This window comes from Lithobates pipiens, unplaced genomic scaffold (assembly GCF_037356315.1).
Source record: "Lithobates pipiens isolate NorthernLeopardFrog02 unplaced genomic scaffold, aLitPip1_a1.2 Scaffold_22, whole genome shotgun sequence".
NCBI lineage: Eukaryota > Metazoa > Chordata > Amphibia > Anura > Ranidae > Lithobates > Lithobates pipiens.
Genome location: NW_027507784.1, coordinates 172,160,853 through 172,183,085, shown reverse-complemented (window position 1 = coordinate 172,183,085; position 22,233 = coordinate 172,160,853). Strand labels below are relative to the sequence as shown.

The 22,233-nt window shown below is 43.7% G+C and overlaps 1 protein-coding gene across 1 annotated transcript in view; it reads left to right on the top strand.

The window, feature by feature from the left end:
- The window catches only part of LOC143924365 (aldehyde oxidase-like), a 191,887-nt gene that overhangs the window by 6,609 nt on the left and 163,045 nt on the right, over positions 1–22,233 (top strand). The window contains exons 2-3 of the mRNA XM_077448645.1: positions 12,110–12,167; positions 18,423–18,519. Of these exons, the coding sequence (XP_077304771.1) occupies positions 12,110–12,167; positions 18,423–18,519 (155 nt within the window). The remainder of the gene's footprint in view (positions 1–12,109; positions 12,168–18,422; positions 18,520–22,233) is intronic.

The window sequence follows — 22,233 nt, the reverse complement described above, 5'->3', positions numbered from 1 at the left end:
CTGGGCACAAATTATACCATTTCTACATGACCACATGGGCTCACCCTTACAACTGGACCCTAAATCCTGTTTACTGGGGTTACGCCCAGGCATCACAATTGACAAAATCCTAGCCACCTTCTTGTACGAAACCCTTTTCAGCACAAGGAAACTAGTGGCCAAATGCTGGATGAGGACAGACCCCCCCCCCCCCCCCCCCACTATCCAGGCCTGGATTGGGGAAATACATTTAAATCTACCATATAAAAAAAGTCATATACCGACACAGAGGCTGTCTGGCCAAATACTAAAAGGTCTGGGGTAGGTGGCTTGACTCACCAGATAGATGCACTGAGTAGGCTCATACACCTGAATGTAAACTGGGGGACGAGAGCTGCCCCAAGCAACATGCAAGAACCAGGCCATACTGCATATTGTTAAATAAACAAGAGAGTCCCAGATGCAGGGTGATGGTATATAATCTGCAAAACACATCTGAATGCTATATGCCAAGAGAGAGCATACTGTGTAATGGATATTCAGAAAGATTTACCTGTTTGTGTTAACTTTGCATCCTTATATTGTTATGCATGACATGTTCATGTTTTTCTTACAAATAAACTTGTTTTTCTTTAAAAAAAAATCCCATAAACCCCTGGCCTGTCTGTCTATTCTTGGTATGGGGAAGATTGAGAGGGTGAGCCACAAAAATTGGATGAACTGACAGGAGTTTGCAGGGGTCTGAAGTGCTGGACACCTTATAGATATGCTTGATAATGTTGGCAGATAAGGCCAACGCACTGTGGCAATATGCATCGAAAGCCAGAGTCAGGAACCTTAGAATCTTCCAACCCCCTGATCCACTTATTACAAAATTGTCTACTGCCAACCCTCCGTAACACTGAGCTAACTGACCAACCGGTCCCCATGTGACTGTAACTGACAGTATTGGGCAAATAACAAATGAAATATGCGCAAAATAGGGCAGACTAAAAGTTCCCCGAGGGCAAACCAACTGAGTCAGCAGCCACTGAAATGCTCAAAGAGCCCTGTTCATGGTTGTGGAATAAACATGGAGAAACCATGCCAGACACACAGAAAACTGGTCCCACATGATTTAAGTTTGGTCGTACTTTTGCTTGTAACTTGACAACCAAGTCGGAGTCCTGAAACAGGGGAAGGGGCCAGACTCCATCATGAAGAATAATTCTCATGGCATGATTCAGCATACCCAAGTGACTGTAAGCCTCCCTTGGAACAGGCTAGGGATCGGACAAAAAATGAATGGTCTGACGTATCTGACCAGTTCTCCAGGCAACCTCACAATCAAGAGATTAGAGACGAGAGTGGAACCTGGAATAATGATGATTTATTGCCCGGACCTACCACTTTGTGGGCCATCAAGGGGATGTTGGCTCAGCACACACCCTGAGAGAGGCTGCAGATCCCTGGGAGGTAACCATGGTGTCGACGCAATGGAAATCAACAAAATGAATTATCTCCTGACCACCTTGCAGGCACCCAAGATCCAATGAAGTGCCTGGACTGCTTTTGAGGGTAACCCAGTGGTGAAACAACATTGCACCATTTATCATGCCCTACCAGGGGGCAGGTCTGCAAAACTCTACACAGGAGTTCCAGATCCCCAATGGACATTCGATGGCCGTCCCACAAATCAGACAATTTTGTTCAGTCTGAGAGGTAACTTTTTTGTTTTTTTTTCCTTTGGGAGACAGAGCAGCAAGGACCTGGACTATCAAACAAGTCTCGGCTGGCTTGCTCTCCCAGCTCTGAGGGTCTTGTCAGGATGACAGGTGGCATGCTGTGCTATGCCCTCGCCCCGTGCCTGACTAGTGACGTGATGAGAAGTTGGAGGTCATTCCTCCAGCACCCCTCCAGCCCATGTTGGGACTACATCTGTAAGCTGGGATGAATGGTCCGGACACAGGGAGGAGGTGGAGGGCTGCGCATGCATGTTGCCAGGTGGGGTTGCATGGGCAGTCTCCCATGTTAGAGCGGGGATCAGATGTGTTACCTGTCCATCTCCGGAGAATAGAGCCAACCCGAGGGAGAGAGAGCAGAGCTCAGTGGGGAAAGGAAGGGAAGGATGGGGGGGGGGCACACAGCACCACTGACACGCTTGGCACAGAGTGTACAACCTGGTAAGGATTCTCTGCCAATGACAGGTCCAGGAGCAAAGTGGGTGGGTGGGCAGGCAGGAGAGGAACCTCCATGAGACCCCTGTAGCTGACCGCCGCTCTGCAAAGAAACCGGAAGTGACACAGCCACCCTGTGAACCCAAAAGTTACATGTGTTGGCTGTAATCCTGATGACAAGTCGATGCAGGATTAGACAGAGGAGAAGGGATATATACCCCTCAGACTCCTCCTACGAATACAGGCTAGCCTCTGGCCAGCTTTCTTGCATATAAATACCTTGTTTTTCTTTCTTGTTTTTCTTTTCTTTTTAATAACTGGTCATACGACCTCTGTTTTCAGCTGCATAAGAGGCTTGGGCTACTTTCATACTGGGGCCCGCCCGAGCGTTAGCACTAAAGTGCTGTTTAAGTAGCTCTTTTCTGCCACTAGTGGGGCGAGCTTTTAATCTCCGCTAGTGGCCAAAGAAGGGGTTAAACGCGCCCGTGTTGTGGTGCTTCTGAATCGCTTTTTAGGTGCTGCAGAAGCGCTGCCCATTGATTTCAATAGGCAGCCCCAAAGATGCTGCTTGCAGTACTTTTTCTAAAGTCCCACAATCACACCGCCCCAGTGTGAAAGCATTCAGGCTTCCACATCCGGGCAGCATGGGAGGCAGTTTTCAGGCATTTTAAAATGGCACCTGTAAAGTGCCTGAAATTAATTGCGCCAAAACGCCTGAAAACTGCCTCAGGCCCCTTTCACACATGTGGAACCGTTATACGGATTTCGCTTGCTCAGCAGGGATCGATCCGTTCATCCCCACTGAGTCGGCGGGTGACAGGCCCGTCTCTGCTCGCTTTGCAGAGACTAGGTATAAAAGCTGTGAAAGCTGTACAGAGAAGAGCTTGTCTGCACAAGTCTTGGATTGGATTACAGGCAGGCAAAGCTCCCAAGTAGAATGCAAAGAAGAAAACTGACCATGATGGGATGATTGTGCATCCATACCTAGCGTGTCAGTTTAAAATGGAAAAGCAGGAGGACTGGCAGGATCAACAAGTGTTTTACAAAAATAAGCAATGCAAAGAGAACAGGATACTTCCTAATACAAGTATATAGTACAACAGACATACAGTATCTCACAAAAGTGAGTACACCCCTCACATTTTTCTAAATATTTTATTATATCTTTTCATGTGACAACACTGAAGAAATTACACTTTGCTACAATGTAAATTTGTGAGTGTACAGTTTGTATAACAATGTAAATTTGCTGTCCCCTCAGAATAACTCAACACACAGCCTTTAATGTCTAAACTGCCTGCAACAAAACTTAGTACACCCCTAAGTGAAAATGCACAATTAGCCATTTTCCCTCCCCGGTGTCATTTGACTCATTAGTGTTACAAGGTTTCAGGTGTGAATGGGGAGCAGATGTGTTAATTTTGGTGTTATCACTCTCTCATACTGCTCACTTGAAGTTTAACATGTTACCTCTTGGCAAAAAACTCTGAGGATCTGAAAAAAAGAATTGTTGCTCTAGATAAAGATGGCATAGGCTATAAGAAGATTGCCCAGACCCTGAAACTGAGCTGCAGCATGGTGGCCAAGACCATGCAGCGGTTTAACAGGACAGGTTCCACTTGGAACAGGCCTCGTCATGGTCGACCAAAGAGATTGAGTGCATGTGCTCAGCGTCATATCCAGAGGTTGTCTAAGGGAAAATAGACGTATGAGTGCTAGCAGCATTGCTGCAGAGGTTGAAGGGGTGAGGGTTCAGCCTTTCAGTGGTCATACCATACTCCGCACACTGCATCAAATTGGTCTGCATGGCTGTCATCACGGAAGGAAGCCTCTTCTAAAGATGATGCACAAGAAAGCCTGCAAACAGTTTTCAGAAGACAAGCAGACTAAGGGCATGGATTACTAGAACCATGTCCTGTGGTCTGAGGAGATCAAGTTAAAGGTATTTGGTTAAGATGGTGTCAAGCGTGTGTGGCGGAAACCAGATGAGGAGTACAAAGACAAGTGTGTCGTGCCTACAGTCAAGCATGGTGGTGGGAGTGTCACGATCTGGAGATGCATGGGCGCACTAGGGAGCAACAGATCATTGAGGGAACCATGAATGTCAACATATACTGTGACATACTGAAGCAGAGAATGATCCCCTCCCTTTGGAGACTGGGCTGCAGGGCAATATTCCAACATAACAAACCCAAACACATCTCCAAGAGGATCACTGCCTTCCTAAAGAAGCTGAGAATAAAGGTGATGGACTGGCCAAACATGTCTCCAGACCTAAACCTTATTGAGTATCTGTGGGGCATCCTCAAAGGAGGGTGGAGGAGCACAAGGTTTCCAATATCCACCAGCTCTGTGATGTCGTCATGGAGGAGTGGAAGAGGACTCCAGTGGCAACCTGTGAAGCTCTGGTGAACTCCATGCCCAAGAGGGTGAAGGTAGTGCTGGAAAATAATGGTGGCCACACAAAATATTGCCACTTTGGGCCCAATTTGGATATTTTTCACTTAGGGGTGTACTTACTTTTTTGCCAGCGGTTTAGACATTAATGGCTGTGTGTTTGAGTTATTCTGAGAGGACAGCAAATTTACACTGTTATACAAACTGTACACTCACTACTTTACATTGTAGCAAAGTGTCATTTCTTCAGTGTTGTCACATGAAAAGATATAATAAAATATTTACAAAAATATGAAGGGTGTGCTCATTTTTGTGAGATACTGTATAACAGAACTATGTTGGGGTAATATAAACTTTAAGCCGGCCATACACTCGATTTCTTTCATTCATGCTTTTACATGAAAGAAATATAACAGATGTGTTCATCTACACTAGACAGCATGGATAGACAAAGTTCCCCTGCTGGCTACGGTATTCTGATTGCTAGCCAATGTGGTTGTCAAAATACTTGTGGCTTCATCTGACTGGATACAGTAAGACCCGGTTCACACAGGGGCGACTTGTCAGGCGACTTAGCCGCCTGACAAATCGCGTTCCGTTCCGTGCAATGGAACCATTCTAATAGGAACGACTCAAGTCGCTCCGACTTAGAAAAAGGTTTGTGTACTACTTTTGGGACGACTTCAGAATACGGAAGTAATTTTGCAAGCCGCTGCTGAAGTCGTGTGCAGGTCGCCTTACAGAGTCGCGCTGCAAGTTCGGCTGCCCCCGTGTGAAGTGGTTCAGTTGACAATTTTCCACCCAGCTCCTTCAACAAAAGACAATTGAATGATGAGATGAATTGGCCATAATCTGAGCTGTGTATGGCAGCCTTTAGCCAATGTGTTTGAGATGGTTGTAAGCAGATGAGGATCATAGTGTTACTATTTTAACCGCTTCAGCCCCAGACGATTTTACCCCCTTCCTGACCAGAGCACGATGCGGCACTGCGTCGCTTTAACTGACAATTGTGCGGTTGTGTGACGTTGCACCCAAACAAAATAAAATTTTTTTCCCACAAATAGAGCTTTCTTTTGGTGGTATTTGATCACTTCTGCCCTTTTTATTTTTTGCACTATAAACAAGAAAAGAGCGACAATTTTTAAAAAAAGTATTATTTTTAGTTTTTTCTAAAATATAAATATCAAATATTAATATTAATATTTATTATATAAAATATAAATATCCCCCAAAAATATATAAAAAATATATTCTTTTCCTCAGTTTTAGGCCAATATGTATTCTTCTACATATTTTTGGTAAAAAAAATCGCAATAAGCATATATTGATTGGTTTGTACAAAAGTTAGTCTACCAAATAGGGGAGAGTTTTATGGCATTTTTATTTTCAGTTTTTTTCTTTATTAGTAATGGCAGCGTTCTGCGATTTTTATCGGGACTGTGACATTATGGCGCACACATCGGACAATTTTGACACTATTTTGGGACCACTGTCATTTATCCAGCGATCAGTGCTATAAAAATGCATTGATTACTGTGTAAATGACACTGGTAGTGAAGGGGTTAACCACTAGGGGGCAATGAAGGGGCAATTAAGTGTGTCCTAGGGAGTGATTCTAACATTGGGGGATTGGGCTTCAAGCCACATGACAGCGATCACCGCTCCCGATGACAGGGAGCCGTGATCTCTATCATGACCCAAGCCAGAATGGGGAAATGCCTTGTTTGTCGGCACGGTCACACTGTACACGGCGGTTGCGTGCCTGCTATCTCCGGCCCTTAAAGGGGACGTACAGGTACGCCCATTTGCCCACTGCTGCCATTGTGTCAACATATATCGGCATGCAGCAGTCGGCAAGTGGTGAACACTTGATTCAGTACAGTACATCATCACTGAGAACTGTTATGTATAAAGCTGGTCACTGATCAAAATTTGGCCAGTTCAGCTGGTACCAGGCAGCTAAATTTCAATCATTGTGTGGCAATCCCCACTCAACAGAGGTTGATCACTTGACTGACTTCTGTCAAAGGGACATGTTGAAACATTTTTGAGACATGAGAACTTTCTTTCTCAATCAGTGTTTTCTGACAGCTGCTGATTCCTCCATCCACCTTGTTTGTGCATGACCAGCTTTAATAAGCTACAGGTTGAATCCAAGTCAAACATAGGCATACCTCCCAAGTTTTGAACTTCAGAATGAGGGACACTTGAGGGAAGAAGTGATCTGTGGCGCATGTAACGCAAGTTCAGGAATGCGTTGCCTACAAGGTTCAGGAGTGCGTTTCATACATAGTGCAGGTTTATGAATGCGTAATGTACAAGGTGCAAGGGTCAGGAGTGTGTTGTACAGAGTGCAAGGTTCAGGAATGTGTTGTACAGAGTGCAAGGTTCAGGAGCCAAAGGAAGCACACAGGCGAGCCATGTAATACAGACATTTTTGATGGGTCCTAATTAGCGGACATTGAATGGACTGGTGGAGCCCCCCAGCACAGTGGAGCACAGTGATGTGGAGGGTCAGTAGTAGAAGTCCCAGGAGAAGCAGTAGCTCAGCAACCAGCCTCCAGGCTCACCATCCTCTTGACCCACCTAGCTTTCAGTGCCTACTCACTTGGGCTGGTTGCCCCCCTGCTTTCTGGGTCCAGGGTTTCACCCGGGTACTGGAGCCACCATTGCAGAACTTTAGAGCCACTGCGGGACAGGAAGGAGCAAAGCCAAAGGGAAAGCTGCAGGGGAGGGGGATGATTAAGGCTCTCCCTGAACCAAGGGTGGAGACAGATCAGGGGCAGGCAGGACTTCACAATCTCACTCACCTTGTGCATCTACCACAATGACCCTGAAAACAAGTGTCATATTCACCCCCTTATGCAACTCCCCCAGCGCCCCCCTCCACTCTCCTAGTACAGCTTCCCCATTCCGCCTGCAGCTCCCCCCCCCCCCACAGTTTCTCCATCTCCTCCTGACCTTGTGCAGCTTCCCCCTCATCTCGTGCACCCCATGATAACCACCACCTTCATCTTTTGCAGCTTCTCAATCCCCCCCTTGTCCCCTTGCCCTAACCTTGTGCAGCCCCCACCCTCCCCAAACTTGTGTACTCCTCTCATGTTATGCAGCCTCCTTTCCCTCCTTATCTTGTGTACTGGGCGGTAGCAGCTGGTGTTTTGCCAGTGGCCCCTGGGACAGTGGGATGGTAGCGGAGGCACATCGGAAGAGATTTCACAGCCTACACACCGCGTTGGCCTCCTTTGGGCTGTCTTAGCACAGCTGGCATCAGAGGGTGGCCGCCGCCATGTTCTGCTTGCAGAGAGGGAGCCGGAGTTAGGGGGCATTGCTAGAACACAGGCTCTAGGGCTGTAAAAACTCCACGTGTGAATATCTGCAAAAGCGCCATTGGTTGCTAGAATGCCAGCGGTCCCAGCAGCCAATAACTTCAAAGCAGATCATGTGGGCAGATCATGCAAGCAGTGGGGGGCGGCAGGCGCCCGGCAGAAGAGAAGGCAGAGGGACACAAAGGCGCAGCTGAGAGGAATCCACCGACAGGGTCTGAATTGCTGGCTCTAAAGGATAGACAGATTTACCTGACAGGACCGGAGATATGTTGTGCCCGGGTTTCAGGTGGACAGAAATCCGGGCAAAAGTTGTGAAACCCAGACTGTCAATCCTATACAGTTGGCAATCCTGGTAGGCTGTCAGCAATGGAGTAATGCGGGACAAAGTCCCTATACACCGGGACAACGATTGAAATGCGGGAAATTCCTGCCCAATCCGGGACTGTTGGGAGGTACTGTATGTATAGGTCTCATAGGTACAGTGGATATAAAAAGTCTACACACCCCTGTTAAAATGTCAGGTTTCTGTGAGGTAAAAAAAATGAGACAAAGATAAATAATTTCAGAACTTTTTCCACCTTTAATGTGACCTATAAACTGTACAACTCAGTTGAACAAAAAAAAATGAAATCTTTAAGGTGGAGGGAAGTAAAAATAAAAAAATAAAATAATATGGTTGTATAAGTGTGCACACCCTTACACTAATACTTTGTTGAAGCACCTCAGTCTTTTTGGGTATGAGTATCAGCATGGCACATCTTGGCTTGGCAAAATTTGCCCATTCTTTTTTGCAAAAAATCTGTCAGATTGTGAGGGCATCTCCTGTACACAGCCCTCTTCAGATCACTCCACAGATTTTCAATGGGGTTCAGGTTGTGTGCTCAGGCTGGGCCATTACAAAACTTTTTACTCTTCTTCTGGTGAAGCCATTCCTTTGTTGATTTTGATATATGCTTTAGGTCGTTGTCATGCTGAAAGATGAAGTTCCTTTCCATGGTCAGCTTTCTAGCAGAAGCCTAAAGGTTTTGTGCCAAAATTGACTGGTATTTGGAACTGTTCATAATTTCCTCTACCTTGACTAAGGCCCCTGTTACAGATGAAGAAAAACAGCCCCAAAGCATGATGCTGCCACCACCATGATTCACAGTGGGTATTGTGTTCTTTTGGTAATGTGCAGTGTTGTTTTTGGGCCAAACATATCTTTTGGAATTATGGCCAAAAAGTTCAACCTTGGTTTCATCAGACCAAAACACATTTCCCCACATGCTTTTTGGAGACTTCAGATGTGTTTTGCAAAATTTAGCCGGGCTTGGATGTTTTTCTTAAGAAAAGGGCACTCTACCCCATATCCAGACGTATAAAGAATACAGGAGATTGTTGTCACATGTTCTACACAGCCAGTACTTGCCAGATATTCCAGTAGGCTTCTTGGCAGCCTCCCTTACCAGTTTTCTTCTCATCTTTTCATCAATTTTGGAGTCCAGTTGTCCAGTTCTTGGTAACATTACCGTTGTGCCATATTTTCTTCACCTGATGATGACTGCCTTCACTGTGTTCCATGGTATATCTAATGCCTTGGGAATTATTTTGTACCCTTCTCCTGACTGATACCTTATCACAATGAGATCTCTCTGATGCTTTGGAAGCTCTCTGTGGACCATGGCTTTAGGATGCGACTAAGAAAATGTCAGGAAAGACCTACTAGAATAGCTGAACTTTATTTGGGGTTAATCAGAGGCACTTTAAATGATGGCAGGTCTTTACTGACTCCTATTTAACATCAGTTTGAATGTGTTTGCTTAATTCTGAACACAGCTACATCCACAGTTATAAGAGGGAGTGCATGCTTATGCAACCATATTATTTTAGTCATTTATTACTTCCCCTCCCTAAAACATTTCAGTTTGTTTTTCAATTGAGTTGTACATTTTATAGGTCACATTAAAGGTGGAAAAAGTTCTGAAATGATTTATCTTTGTCTCCGTTTTTTACATCACAGAAACCTGACATATTAACAGGGCTGTGTAGACTTGTTATATCCACTGTACATGTGATGACTAGATGCACAGTGCAGCCAGTGCTTGTGATTTCTTGTCTTTACTGATGACCTTCTCCATTATATTCTCTGTAGTAATGGGGCCTGCTGGGGGGATCACTGAATGTATTCTGAACTACTGTATCAAAACCAGCCACGGGTTGCAGACGCTGTTCTTACCATCTGGAAATAGCATTGCTGCTAAACTTTTCTGTGCACAGAGCCCCTCTGCAGGCAATTACAATGTGCTTCACCTGCCACCTTCTGATACCCTTGGATAATACTACTTTGCTATGTGGTTTGTTAGTACTGGCATAGCCGGAATTTGCAAGTCTATTTTCAGTCTTAGTTTCATTCGGCTGATTCCATATTAAATTCCTGAGCTGACACTGCAACTTGTGGAGGAAAAACAAATTTTATATCTGTGCGCACATTCACAATCCCATGCATACACTGAAACAAGCACAAAATTTGTTCAAAGCTGAACTTTAGGCAAACATAAAATACATAAATAATACAATAATTGTAGTGTAATTAATTTTAAAGTGGATGTAAACCCTCTCAAGTACCCAGTGAAGTGAACTTCCTCAGATGATACACAAAGATGAAACAAATCCTCCTACATCCACCACATGTTACTTGGTTATATTATTATTATATAGGTTTTATATAGCGCCAACAGTTTGCTCAGCACTTTACAACATGAGGGCAGACATTACAGTTACATTACAATTTGGTACAAGAGGAATCAGAGGGCCCTGCTCGTTAGAGCTTACAATCTAAAAAGTGCAGCCCTCTGTTACCTACATCCCTTCAAAAGGGCAGAAAAGTGCTAAAATCTTTCTTCAAATGTGAGGAGCACCGAGGAGGGGGCGGAGAGGCTGCAGTTACACTGTGAGAGCGCTGATTGGAGGAACAGTGCACACTCCTCTCCACACAGCAGGTGAACTGTGTTGTGAATAGACAAGCTCCGTTCTGAGCCCCCTCCCCTGACACAAATTTATCTCATGTGTCTGGAAAACCTCCCAGAAATGATTCATGATGATAATAAAGGAACAAAGCACCTGAGAGAAAGCAAAGTTAGAACTTTGGGGAAAGATAAGTAAACACTACAGATATATGTGCTTTGCTCAGATTTCATGACTGAAGTTTACAACCACATTAAGTTATTGAATGTATTTTGCAAATCGCATTGCCCTAAAGACAATGAAGAGTGAAATTCCCCTTTAAAGAAATCAAGACACAAAAGGGCTGTTATACAAATATGAATATTGCACCTTTAAATTATAACTTTGCTGACTTGATCATGATCCCCCTACTCAAGCTAAAGAGTTGGACACAAACAGGTGCGCCCTACACATTTATTTGCACATACTACATGGATCTTTCATGCAATTTGAAGCAGTATTGAACTCGAAAGCAAACATTTATTATATTGTAGCTTACCAATTCTTACATGAGATAGCTGCATTCGTTTTTTCTTTTTTAGGTTTTCTTTCTTTTATTTTCTTCTGGTAATCCAGCCAATAAGCCTGTTGTTTTTTTAACAGAACAAGCTCTCCTGTAAATGTATCAGAGCATTGAGACAAACCATTTACCACTGACAGGGGTGCTTACAATGAACTGCTTTTATTTATGTAAAACCTTTTATCCCAAAAGGGAAAAAAAAAACTAGTGCTTGTGTAACTGCAGTGAGAGCTAAAGTGTGGCTTCAGTCTGCTTAGTGTATCTAAATCTACTTTTACATCCAACACTCCCCTCCCCCAGACTGACATTGCTACTGTTCAAATGTGCCCCCTGTGCTCATTCATCTAGAGCGGGGGCACTCTAATACATGAGGTGTGTTACTGGTCAGATCACCAGGTAATTGCTAATGAATGCAGCCACCAAGTTAAATGATTGGTAAGCTGCAACGTACAGTATTATATGTTTTAGATTGCTACTCTTTATTATTAAATTCTAACGATTTTGGTTAAATGATTGAAATAGTAGAATTTCCTTTGCTTTTCTTTAAATGTAGAAAACACTTCTATAGAGATTTGTGCCTTTCTAAACATTTTCAAGGGGGGTCTCTATAGCTGTGATGAGGGCAATGCCAGCACAGTTCAGGCAGCCTTTTACATGAGTACCTGCTTTCATTTTTGTTGCTCCAAATACACTTTTGTTGAATTTAGTCAGAAGAAGCTAATTATTTTTTTTTTTCTCTTTCTATGTAGATTGTTGAGAAAAATGCAGATCCTGAGGTCATGCTATTACCATATCTGCGAAGGAAGCGTATCCTTTGAATAAAGACAATGAAAATTTCCTTTTTTGCCAAGGTGTAATTAGGTTTGTGACGTATGCACAGTTTAACGTTTCCAGGACAATTTTTGGGTTTAGGTACTTGCAGGGGAGGGCTGGCAGCCTTAGGCCTGGGGGGCAAGTCCAGTAAAGTGGCCCATTGAACCACTGAATCAGCTCACCACCAGGCATGTACTGGCCATTGGGACTATCGGGAGTTTCCCGGTGGGCCGATGGCTCAGTGGGCCACTCTAATGTAAGGGGGCTGGTGATGGGACACTCTGATGTAATGGGGCTGGTGATGGGACACTCTGATGTAATGGGGCTGGTGATGGGACACTCTGATGTAATGGGGCTGGTGATGGGACACTCTGATGTAAAGGGGCTTCTGATGGGACACTCTGATGTAAGGGGGCTGCTGATGGGACACTCTGATGTAAGGGGGTGCTGATGGGACACTCTGTTGTAAGGGGGCTGGTGATGGGACACTCTGATGTAAGGGAGTGCTGATGGGACACTGAAAATGTAAGTGGGCCGGTCTGGATGAAGTCCAGGGCCAAATATCTGTCCCAGTCCAGCCCTGCTCACCACCCATCTACACCACATTCCCCATACAGAGAAAGAGGGAGACTGCTCCACATTGCCCCAAAGAGAGAGAGACTGCTTGACACTGCCTCCACAGAGAGAGACCGCTTCACACTGCCTCCACAGAGAGAGACCCCGCTTCACACTGCCTCCACAGAGAGAGACCCCGATTCACACTGCCTCCACAGAGAGAGACCCCACTTCACACTGCCTGCACAGACCCCGCTTCACACTGCCTGCACAGAGAGAGACCCCGCTTCACACTGCCTCCACAGAGAGAGACCCCGCTTCACACTGCCTCCACAGAGAGACCCCGCTTCACACTGCCTCCACAGAGAGAGCAGTCACTTTCTGTGCAGGCACTGTGAAGCAGTCAGTCTCTGTACAGGCAGTGTGAAGTGGAGCAGTCTCTCAGAGAATGGAGCAGTCTCTCAGAAAAAGACTGCATGATTGCCCCCAGAGAGACTGAGTAAAAGAGCTGGCCCCTTCCCCACACCCAGTACACAGACCAATGAGACTGCAGGAAGATGAAGACTAAAGACTGTGCTGTCACTGCCACCACACTAAGCACTACCTGTGGAGTCCGGAGCTTCTCTGGTGAGTGAGCACCACACCACTGGGCAAGCCAAGCAAGCAGAGTAGCTGAGAGTCACAGTGAGTGCAGCAGGCTAAACACACAAGTCCTGCTGTCTCCCCGGCATGAACACCAGATTCACCAGGGTGCAGGTTCCTCCTGTCTCAATTGCAGATAGTAAGAAATGCACATGCAGGAGCATGCCGGAGCACAGGCCAGATTAAGGGCATTGTGGGCCTGGTGCTGCAGTGGAGCAGGTTTACGATTGGCAGGGATATGAGGTAAGTAATGTCATATCCCAGCTCTTGCCCAGACTTGGTCACAGCCCCACAGGGCTGTAATGTTAGGGAAGCCCAGAACTTGAATTACCAAGCTTCCGTAAGAGCCGTGTGTCGGTGTGTGCTCTGAGGTGAAAGTTTCCAAGCCATCAGAATACAGTGATCACTGCTGGCAGCTATAGCAGCCAGCACTGATCGCTAAAAAACATAAAGATACGCTGGCTGTACTGTCAGTTAATGGAGTCAAATTCTGTACAACCAGTCTGCACAGAGATAGATTGAAATGTCTGCTGAATCGGCAGAATTTCAATCTGTCTATTGTGGCCTAAGTCCACCAGTCTCTGGGTTTAATAATATCCTCAAATCTTCTGAAAGGGGGGCTCCACTTAGGTGTAGAAATTCACTTTGAACTCCACCTTATTTCCAGAACTCTCTTTCGGGTCCTTTAACACTGAAGGCGCTGTACAGGCGTTTTAGTGCTAAAAAATAGCACCTGTAAAGCGCTTCTTATGCCACCCCAGGTTTCCCACTGGGGTGGTGCGCTTGAAGGACATTCTGAAAAGTCCAGCAAGCAGCATTATTGGGGCGGTTTGGGAGAGGTGCCCAGCCCATTGAAATGAATGCAACACGGCCGTTTTTAACACTTTCTTTGGCCACCAGTGGGGGTTAAAAGTGCCCCGCTAGCACCACTAAAACAATGATAAAGCGCCACTAAAACGAGCAGCACTGTACCACTACCGCCCACATCGCCCCAGTGTGAAAGTACCCTTTGGTATTAGATGTGCAAACAAAAAGGTGAGACCACATCTAATACCTACAGAGAGTAATGGAAATAAGGTGGAGTTCAAAGTGAACTGTTATTACCTGCAGGGATTGGCATTTAGGGGGGTTAAAGCAGGCAGGGATGAAATGTGATATCAACTATTCACTGCCTGTCAAATGCCTCTGAAAAGTGACCTGAGCATGGATCACTTTTCAGAGGAGTGGCAGTGGCTGCTGCAAGTGAATACAAGCATTTAGGCTCACACTGGTGTGCTGTGGTTTGGCTGCAGTGCGGGTGTACTGGCGGGTGTCACACCCCCTCAGACTTCTTTTAGGTTACTCATTGTTGCTGCATGTTCTGAAAGTGCACCAAACATGCAGCATGCAGGACGTTTTGTGCACTTTCAGAACATGCAGTAAAAATGACATCCCCTATGTCCCAGGGACAACATGCAGGATGACTGCCAGTACACCAGCACTGCAGCCAAACTGCAGCATGTCAGTGAGAGCCCTCATCATACCACCTAGCCCTAGGAGGGCAAAGTACTGGCACAGGCTGCTAGAAAAAAACTCTTTGGCTGCAGAGAGGAGGAGAGAGGAGGAGCTCACTTACTTGGATGGTCCCAGCCTCCCAGAAGCCTCACTGGATTCAAGCCAACTGCTCAGATTGAGCAGAGAGCAGGTCCAGCCTCTGCCAGCCAATGGTATGGAGTAGGGAGGGGCTGGGCGGGGCTGTGCTGTGTAACACAGACTGTCAGCCCTGACATGAAGACATCGCTGGCTCACAGTACTGGACTCGGCCAGCTCAAGAACTGTGCATGTTGCGGTTTTGAGCTGACGACACAGCAGCCTTTGCCACCGAATATCAGAGCAGCCCAGGGGGCAATTGCATCCCTGCCCCCTGGCCCAGCCCTCCCCTGGGTACTTGTAAAGGATAAGTTCACTTTTACAAAAGAAAACAATAAATTCAATTTTTTTTTGCCAGTAAAAAAAATGTGCGTGTATATATATATATATATATATATATATATATATATATATATATATATATATATATACACAGTGCCTTTCGAAAGTATTCGGCCCCCTTGAACTTTTCAACCTTTTGCCACATTTCAGGCTTCAAGCATAAAGATATAACATTTTTATTTTTTGTGAAGAATCACCAACAAGTGGGACACGATTGTGAAGTGGAACGAAATCTATTGGATTTTTGAAACTTTTTTAACTAAGGGATAAAGTAATAGAAATGGCTAAGGACTATTTAAAGTAACAGCGCACCATTAGCCATTTCTATTATGTTACACCCTAAATATGGGTGAAACATGTAACATGTTCAGAAAAGTGAACTTATCCTTTAAAATGTGGACACGTATTCAGAGTTCTAGGCATATACAGTATATATAAAAAGAAAGCAGAAAGTGCAGTATCCAAATTGATACAAAAAATGATTTACTTCTTGATCAATACACCATTACAATATTAGCATTTTAGCACCTGTAAAATTTCAAGCAACCATACTCTTTCCCAAGCCATGTGTGGATGTGTGGCTTGAGGAAGGGCATGGTTGCTCAAAACTGTACAGTCGCTAAAATGCTAATATTGTGATGGTGTATTGATCAAGAAGAAATCATTTTTGCATCAGTTTGGATATCGCATGTCCTTCTTTCTATATATGATTTTGGTGGAATATTGGGATCCACACCTTTGATGTGGTTGTAACGTGATAAGTGATAAGTAACAAGTGTGTCTCAACCATATGTATAAAGACTCCAAGATTCCAAGTTTTAATGCTGCTTGAATAAGCACCACTATAGTTGTCTCGAAACTGGCTCTTTGCCCTTCACCTCTCCCCTGTAGCCATGTGAACTCTTGTAGACACATTATTGCATATGTCAAGTAGCCAAAGGTAGTAATAAACTAAAGGAGAGGTGAGAATCCTCTTATGCTATTAGTAGCAAGGCAAACCACCAGTCCAGTATTTCTAGTACTTTTAAAAAATCATCTGGTCACGCAAAGCCTCCTCTCTAAGGCTTTCCTGACTGTGGTTGTACTCCTTCACTTACAGTGCAGCGTTAATAACTGCCCCATAAGACACCCTGCAGATCAGAGTGCTCGCATCAGAGTCAGTAAAAGTGGTGGTGAGGTAAACATGGCTCCCCTAGACTTAAAGAACATTTAAAGCGGAGTTCCAACCGTTTTTTTAGCTTATTGAGTCAGCAGCTACAAAAAGCTTAGCTGCTGACTTTTATTAAACTAACACTTACCTGCCCCATGGTCCAGTGATGTGGCCACTCGGAGGCTAGCTCCTCTCCCCCTCCTCTCCTCAGCGCCACCATGATAACTAAGGGCACCTGGCCGTGACAGCTTACGGCTTCACGGCCGGCCGTGCACTGCGCATGTGCAAGTCACCCTGCGCTCTCCTGTTGGCCAGTCGATCTTCTGGGACCTGAGTTGCGTCCAAGAAGATTTTTGGCAAGGAGGGGCTACCTAGGTTGAGAGGAGGAGTCGCCTAGGCGGCCGAAGATGGGAAGCAGGAAGTGGGACAGGAAGTCCCATAAAAAAAAGGGTACACCCCTCCCCCAAAATGACATGCTAGATGTGACATGTCAGGGAGCGAGAAGTGCTTAGAGCGGAAGTTCCACTTTTGGGTGGAACTCTGCTTTAAACCTTCCTGTGTGTGTGTGGGAGGGGGGCACTGCAAGCTCTGGCCCTAAGCTGGGCTTTAAGCAAAAATCACTAAAAGTTTGCAGAATATCAGGAACACATTCAGGTAGGCTTTTGCCATTACCAAGGCTGTACAACAACATTACCATATGGTGCCATGCATGACATCATCTCTAAATCTTGGCTTGGCTGAGCAAAGGTTTTCTCTTGCCTAGAAAGTATTATTACCTTGGTGATAAGATATGCAAGGTAGGGAGGCTTTAGCTAATACATGACTAAGATAGCTATCCCTGAAGCTGGCAAAAGAGGGATTGAAATTCGACCGGTTCAGCAGGAACTGGCCAAATGTCAATCCATGTATGTTCATAGTCGACCTCTATTGAAAACTTCTGTTTGGAAAACTTCTCGTTCAGCCGGCCGCAGACGCCAATCACTGCATTCTGACAGTGGAGGTGTCCCACTGTCTTTGTCATGTTTGTACTTTTATTTACAACCTATTAAAATGATTGAAATGGAAAATCTGAAAGTGGCTCCAATCTTTCTCTACTCTATACAAGACTAAAAAGGAAAAAAAAGGTTGACTTTAGATATACTTGAGATTGAATAAAATGGGTGTACGCAGAATCTGGTGTAGCAAAGCTTAATTGAACAAGCTTCATCAGATTCTGTATGCTCCAGTTTTAGTAAATTACCCCCTTTTAAATGGTAACTCCACTTTCATGGGGGAAAAAAAATATCAAATGAAAAAAAGCATATACAATTGGTGCACAAGTCATATTATAATTAATGTTATTAAAATTACCTTTCTTTTTTAATCTACTGCTCTGTATTTTTCTGTAAAGTGCAATGCAATATAGCTAACTGAAGGTGTTCTGTACACGGAAAGTGTACAAAATATCCCCCCAGAAACATAATTTCCTGCTTTTATAATTGGCTCACTGATTTTCCCAGAAGGCTACACTAAGATACAAGTCAGATTTTTGGCATCCCCTGCAACAAAAATTGTATTTTTGGTAAGATACTCTCAATAGTAAATAACATGTAAAGGAATGCAGAGCCTGCAATTTTCCCCATTAGAGCCCTGATTCTGCAGCAGCTGGTTGATAATTCAACTCACTCAGAAAATGGATACAGACAAACACACAGGGATTTCTTCAGAATAACAGAAGGTAGGAATCTACAACACAATTTGTTAAAATTCTTGCATTATACATACAGTAGATCATCCAGAGGGGAGTGTTTTTTGAGGAGTTACTCTCTAGTATATTTTGAATACTGTAACCTTTTCTCCAGTCCAACATACCAGACTTTTAATCATCCATGTAAAACAAAACTAAGAATACTCTGCCAAGTTTTGTATTACCTTAACTGATTTATTAACAGTTCTACTACCTGGTACAAAATATGGATGTGGAGGGGGTGGATGTGGTGCCTGCACTGTGATGGTGTCTGCGATTCATCCTGTCACCAAGAAGATTCAGTATCCTTCAATACCTTTTATGACTATTACAATCTTTGTAATGTATATCTCCAGCATGGATAACATTTTTTGATGCGATATTCAGATTTTTACATAATTAAGAGGGGCGGATTTGCAAGAATTGCAGCTGGCACAGTTTTGTTTTTTATTACGTTGCAACTGTCAGCTTTTTAAAGGGAATTTGTCATATATAATGCTCAAAAAACAGGGACATAGAATAGCCAAGCAGCTCTTCACTAATCTGATAAAGTGATATTTCTGTTGGGTCTTTAGAGTATTAATGTTTTACAATATAAAATTAATTATGGGCACATATATGTCACATGGGGGTAAAGGCAAGCAAAGGGGAATATTTACTAAAACTGATGCACTTGGAATCTGGTGCAGCTGTGCATTGCATGGTAGCCAATCCACTTCTAACTTCAGCTTGTTCAATTAAGCTTTGGCAATAACATCTGGAAGCTGATTGGTTTCTATGCAGAGTTGCACCAGAGTTTGCACCATCCAGTTTTAGTAAATAACCCCCAAACTCTACAAGTGCAGTTACTCCCGAGCTTAGAAAAATAGGTAATTCATTTTGCAAAGAATACTCAATTACATGAAAGGAAAATTAAACAAACAGCATTTTTGCTTGCACATGATTGGATAATAGAAATTGCTTGCACATGAAGGGATAATATCATTAACAAAGCTCTGGAGCAGCTACACTTGCAGAGTGCAACTGCACTTTACAAAGTGCACAGTCTATTTGCATGTAGTAAATCGACCCCATATTCTCCAGCATCCAGGCACAGAGTACTCTACCTACATGCATTTTCTGAATAGATAATAGGCTGCTCTGTGTTGAAGCTGTAAATAAAAGATGTAAAAAATATATAGTGTCTCATTGCTGTTAATTCGACAGCAGGCATTAAGAAATTAAAGGGAGTGTATAATTGTTACATATAAAAAGGTGCATACAAAAATAGTAGTAAACTTCCAAAAAACTAATTAGTTGCACGTGGCGCTATAACCTGTGTACCTTTCAGTGCACAAATCCTCACCTCCTCAGTGATCCTATCTCAAATCATAAATTGTCTAATCAATAACAAAATATATAAATATTAATCACTCAGTGAATACCCAAATTTACATTTAAATTACACATATAGTGAAAAATATATAATCAAATGTGAATATAGTCCATCCACCACACAATATTCGAAAAAGCATCCAGATTACAGAAAGTCTTTCTATAAATGCATAAGAAGAATATCCAGTGCTCAGATTCCTTTCTACAAGTGACTCCTTCACCACACCATCCGTGATTTATGCTCCCCCCTTCGTGAAAACACTCACCGACTGCTAAGCCTTACACTCTCGTGTGAGGCTCAAGGGCTTTCAAATGATCTCTCAAGATGAAATTCAGACCCCAGCACATCCGATTGGAACTTCTCCACTTACGCACTTCATTGTATAAATATATACCTCAAAGAGAAATCACAGAGGGAGACCCCAATAGTGTAATACTGCAAACACTCTTTAATGTATAAAAAATCTCACTCCTTATGCACTCACATGAACTTAAAAACGCAAAATCACTTCAAGAGAGTAAAAAGACTCGCTTCACAACTTCACTCCACAATATTATTCTGAATACGTCGGGGCATTGGTGGTCACGGCGGACTCATAAGATACGGTACTGTATCGCTTGATCTCACCCCTCCTCGTGCGTCCCGCCTGGTCCCACACAGCAGGTCTATTCGAAAAAGGGCGCCTTCAAGTCAGATGGAACAGTCCTCTTAGTCCTGTGCCTCCTTCCCAGCTCCGTGTATGTCAGCTCAATAGTCACCAGATAGCCACGCCCCCGACATGTTTCGTCACATCAGACTTAATCATGGGATTCAGACTTAATCTATGATTAAGTCTGATGTGACGAAACATGTCGGGGGCGTGGCTATCTGGTGACTATTGAGCTGACATACACGGAGCTGGGAAGGAGGCACAGGACTAAGAGGACTGTTCCATCTGACTTGAAGGCGCCCTTTTTCGAATAGACCTGCTGTGTGGGACCAGGCGGGACGCACGAGGAGGGGTGAGATCAAGCGATACAGTACCGTATCTTATGAGTCCGCCGTGACCACCAATGCCCCGACGTATTCAGAATAATATTGTGGAGTGAAGTTGTGAAGCGAGTCTTTTTACTCTCTTGAAGTGATTTTGCGTTTTTAAGTTCATGTGAGTGCATAAGGAGTGAGATTTTTTATACATTAAAGAGTGTTTGCAGTATTACACTATTGGGGTCTCCCTCTGTGATTTCTCTTTGAGGTATATATTTATACAATGAAGTGCGTAAGTGGAGAAGTTCCAATCGGATGTGCTGGGGTCTGAATTTCATCTTGAGAGATCATTTGAAAGCCCTTGAGCCTCACACGAGAGTGTAAGGCTTAGCAGTCGGTGAGTGTTTTCACGAAGGGGGGAGCATAAATCACGGATGGTGTGGTGAAGGAGTCACTTGTAGAAAGGAATCTGAGCACTGGATATTCTTCTTATGCATTTATAGAAAGACTTTCTGTAATCTGGATGCTTTTTCGAATATTGTGTGGTGGATGGACTATATTCACATTTGATTATATATTTTTCACTATATGTGTAATTTAAATGTAAATTTGGGTATTCACTGAGTGATTAATATTTATATATTTTGTTATTGATTAGACAATTTATGATTTGAGATAGGATCACTGAGGAGGTGAGGATTTGTGCACTGAAAGGTACACAGGTTATAGCGCCACGTGCAACTAATTCGTTTTTTGGAAGTTTACTACTATTTTTGTATGCACCTTTTTATATGTGACATTTTATGGTAAGTGGCAGCTAAGATATAAAATATTGAGTTATCCACAGCGCTGTGATGATACACTAGGTAAAGGGTTTGTGGAGTGTGTATCTTTAAATTAACAGTGTATAATTGTTGCAACTATTTCTGAGCTATAGATGCTAAAGAGATCTGTTTGATAATACATTATCAATGTGTGTTATTCTATGTATAGTTTGTAATTACAACCCCAATTCCAAATAAAAGTTGGGATGCTGTGTAAAATCTACATAAAAACAGAATGCAATGATTTGCAAATCTCATAAACCCATATTTTATTCACAACAGAAAATAGCAAAATATCAAATGTTTAAGAGAAAAATAAATTAGGAAAAAAATAAGGTAATTTTGAAACTGATGGCAGCAGTGCATCTCAAAAAAGTTGGGACAGGGCAACATAAAGCTGGCAAAGTACAACTCCAGTTCCAATAAAAGTTGGAACAGGGCCATGTTAACCATGGTGTAGCATCCGCGCTTCTTTTAACCCATTCTATGGCCACATTCTTGCCTGAGCATGTGCTGCTCTAAAGCCTCCAGATATCTTCCAGCTTCCATTGTGCCTTTCCAGTTGTGCAAGCTGCCAATTCCATACACGCTAATGCATCCCCATACAATCAGAGATGCAGGCTTTTGAACTGAGTGATAACAAGTTGGAAGGTCCCTCTCCTTTTTAGTCAGAAGGACTTGGATCCTATGGTTGCCAAAAATGTCAAATTTGGACTTGTCTGACCACAGAACAATTTTCCACATTGCAACAGACCATTTTAAATGAGCTTTGGCCCAGAGATTCTTCTTTGCATGATGGAGCTTTACCTTGCATTTTTGGATGGCACAGTGAACTGTGTTCACGGACAATG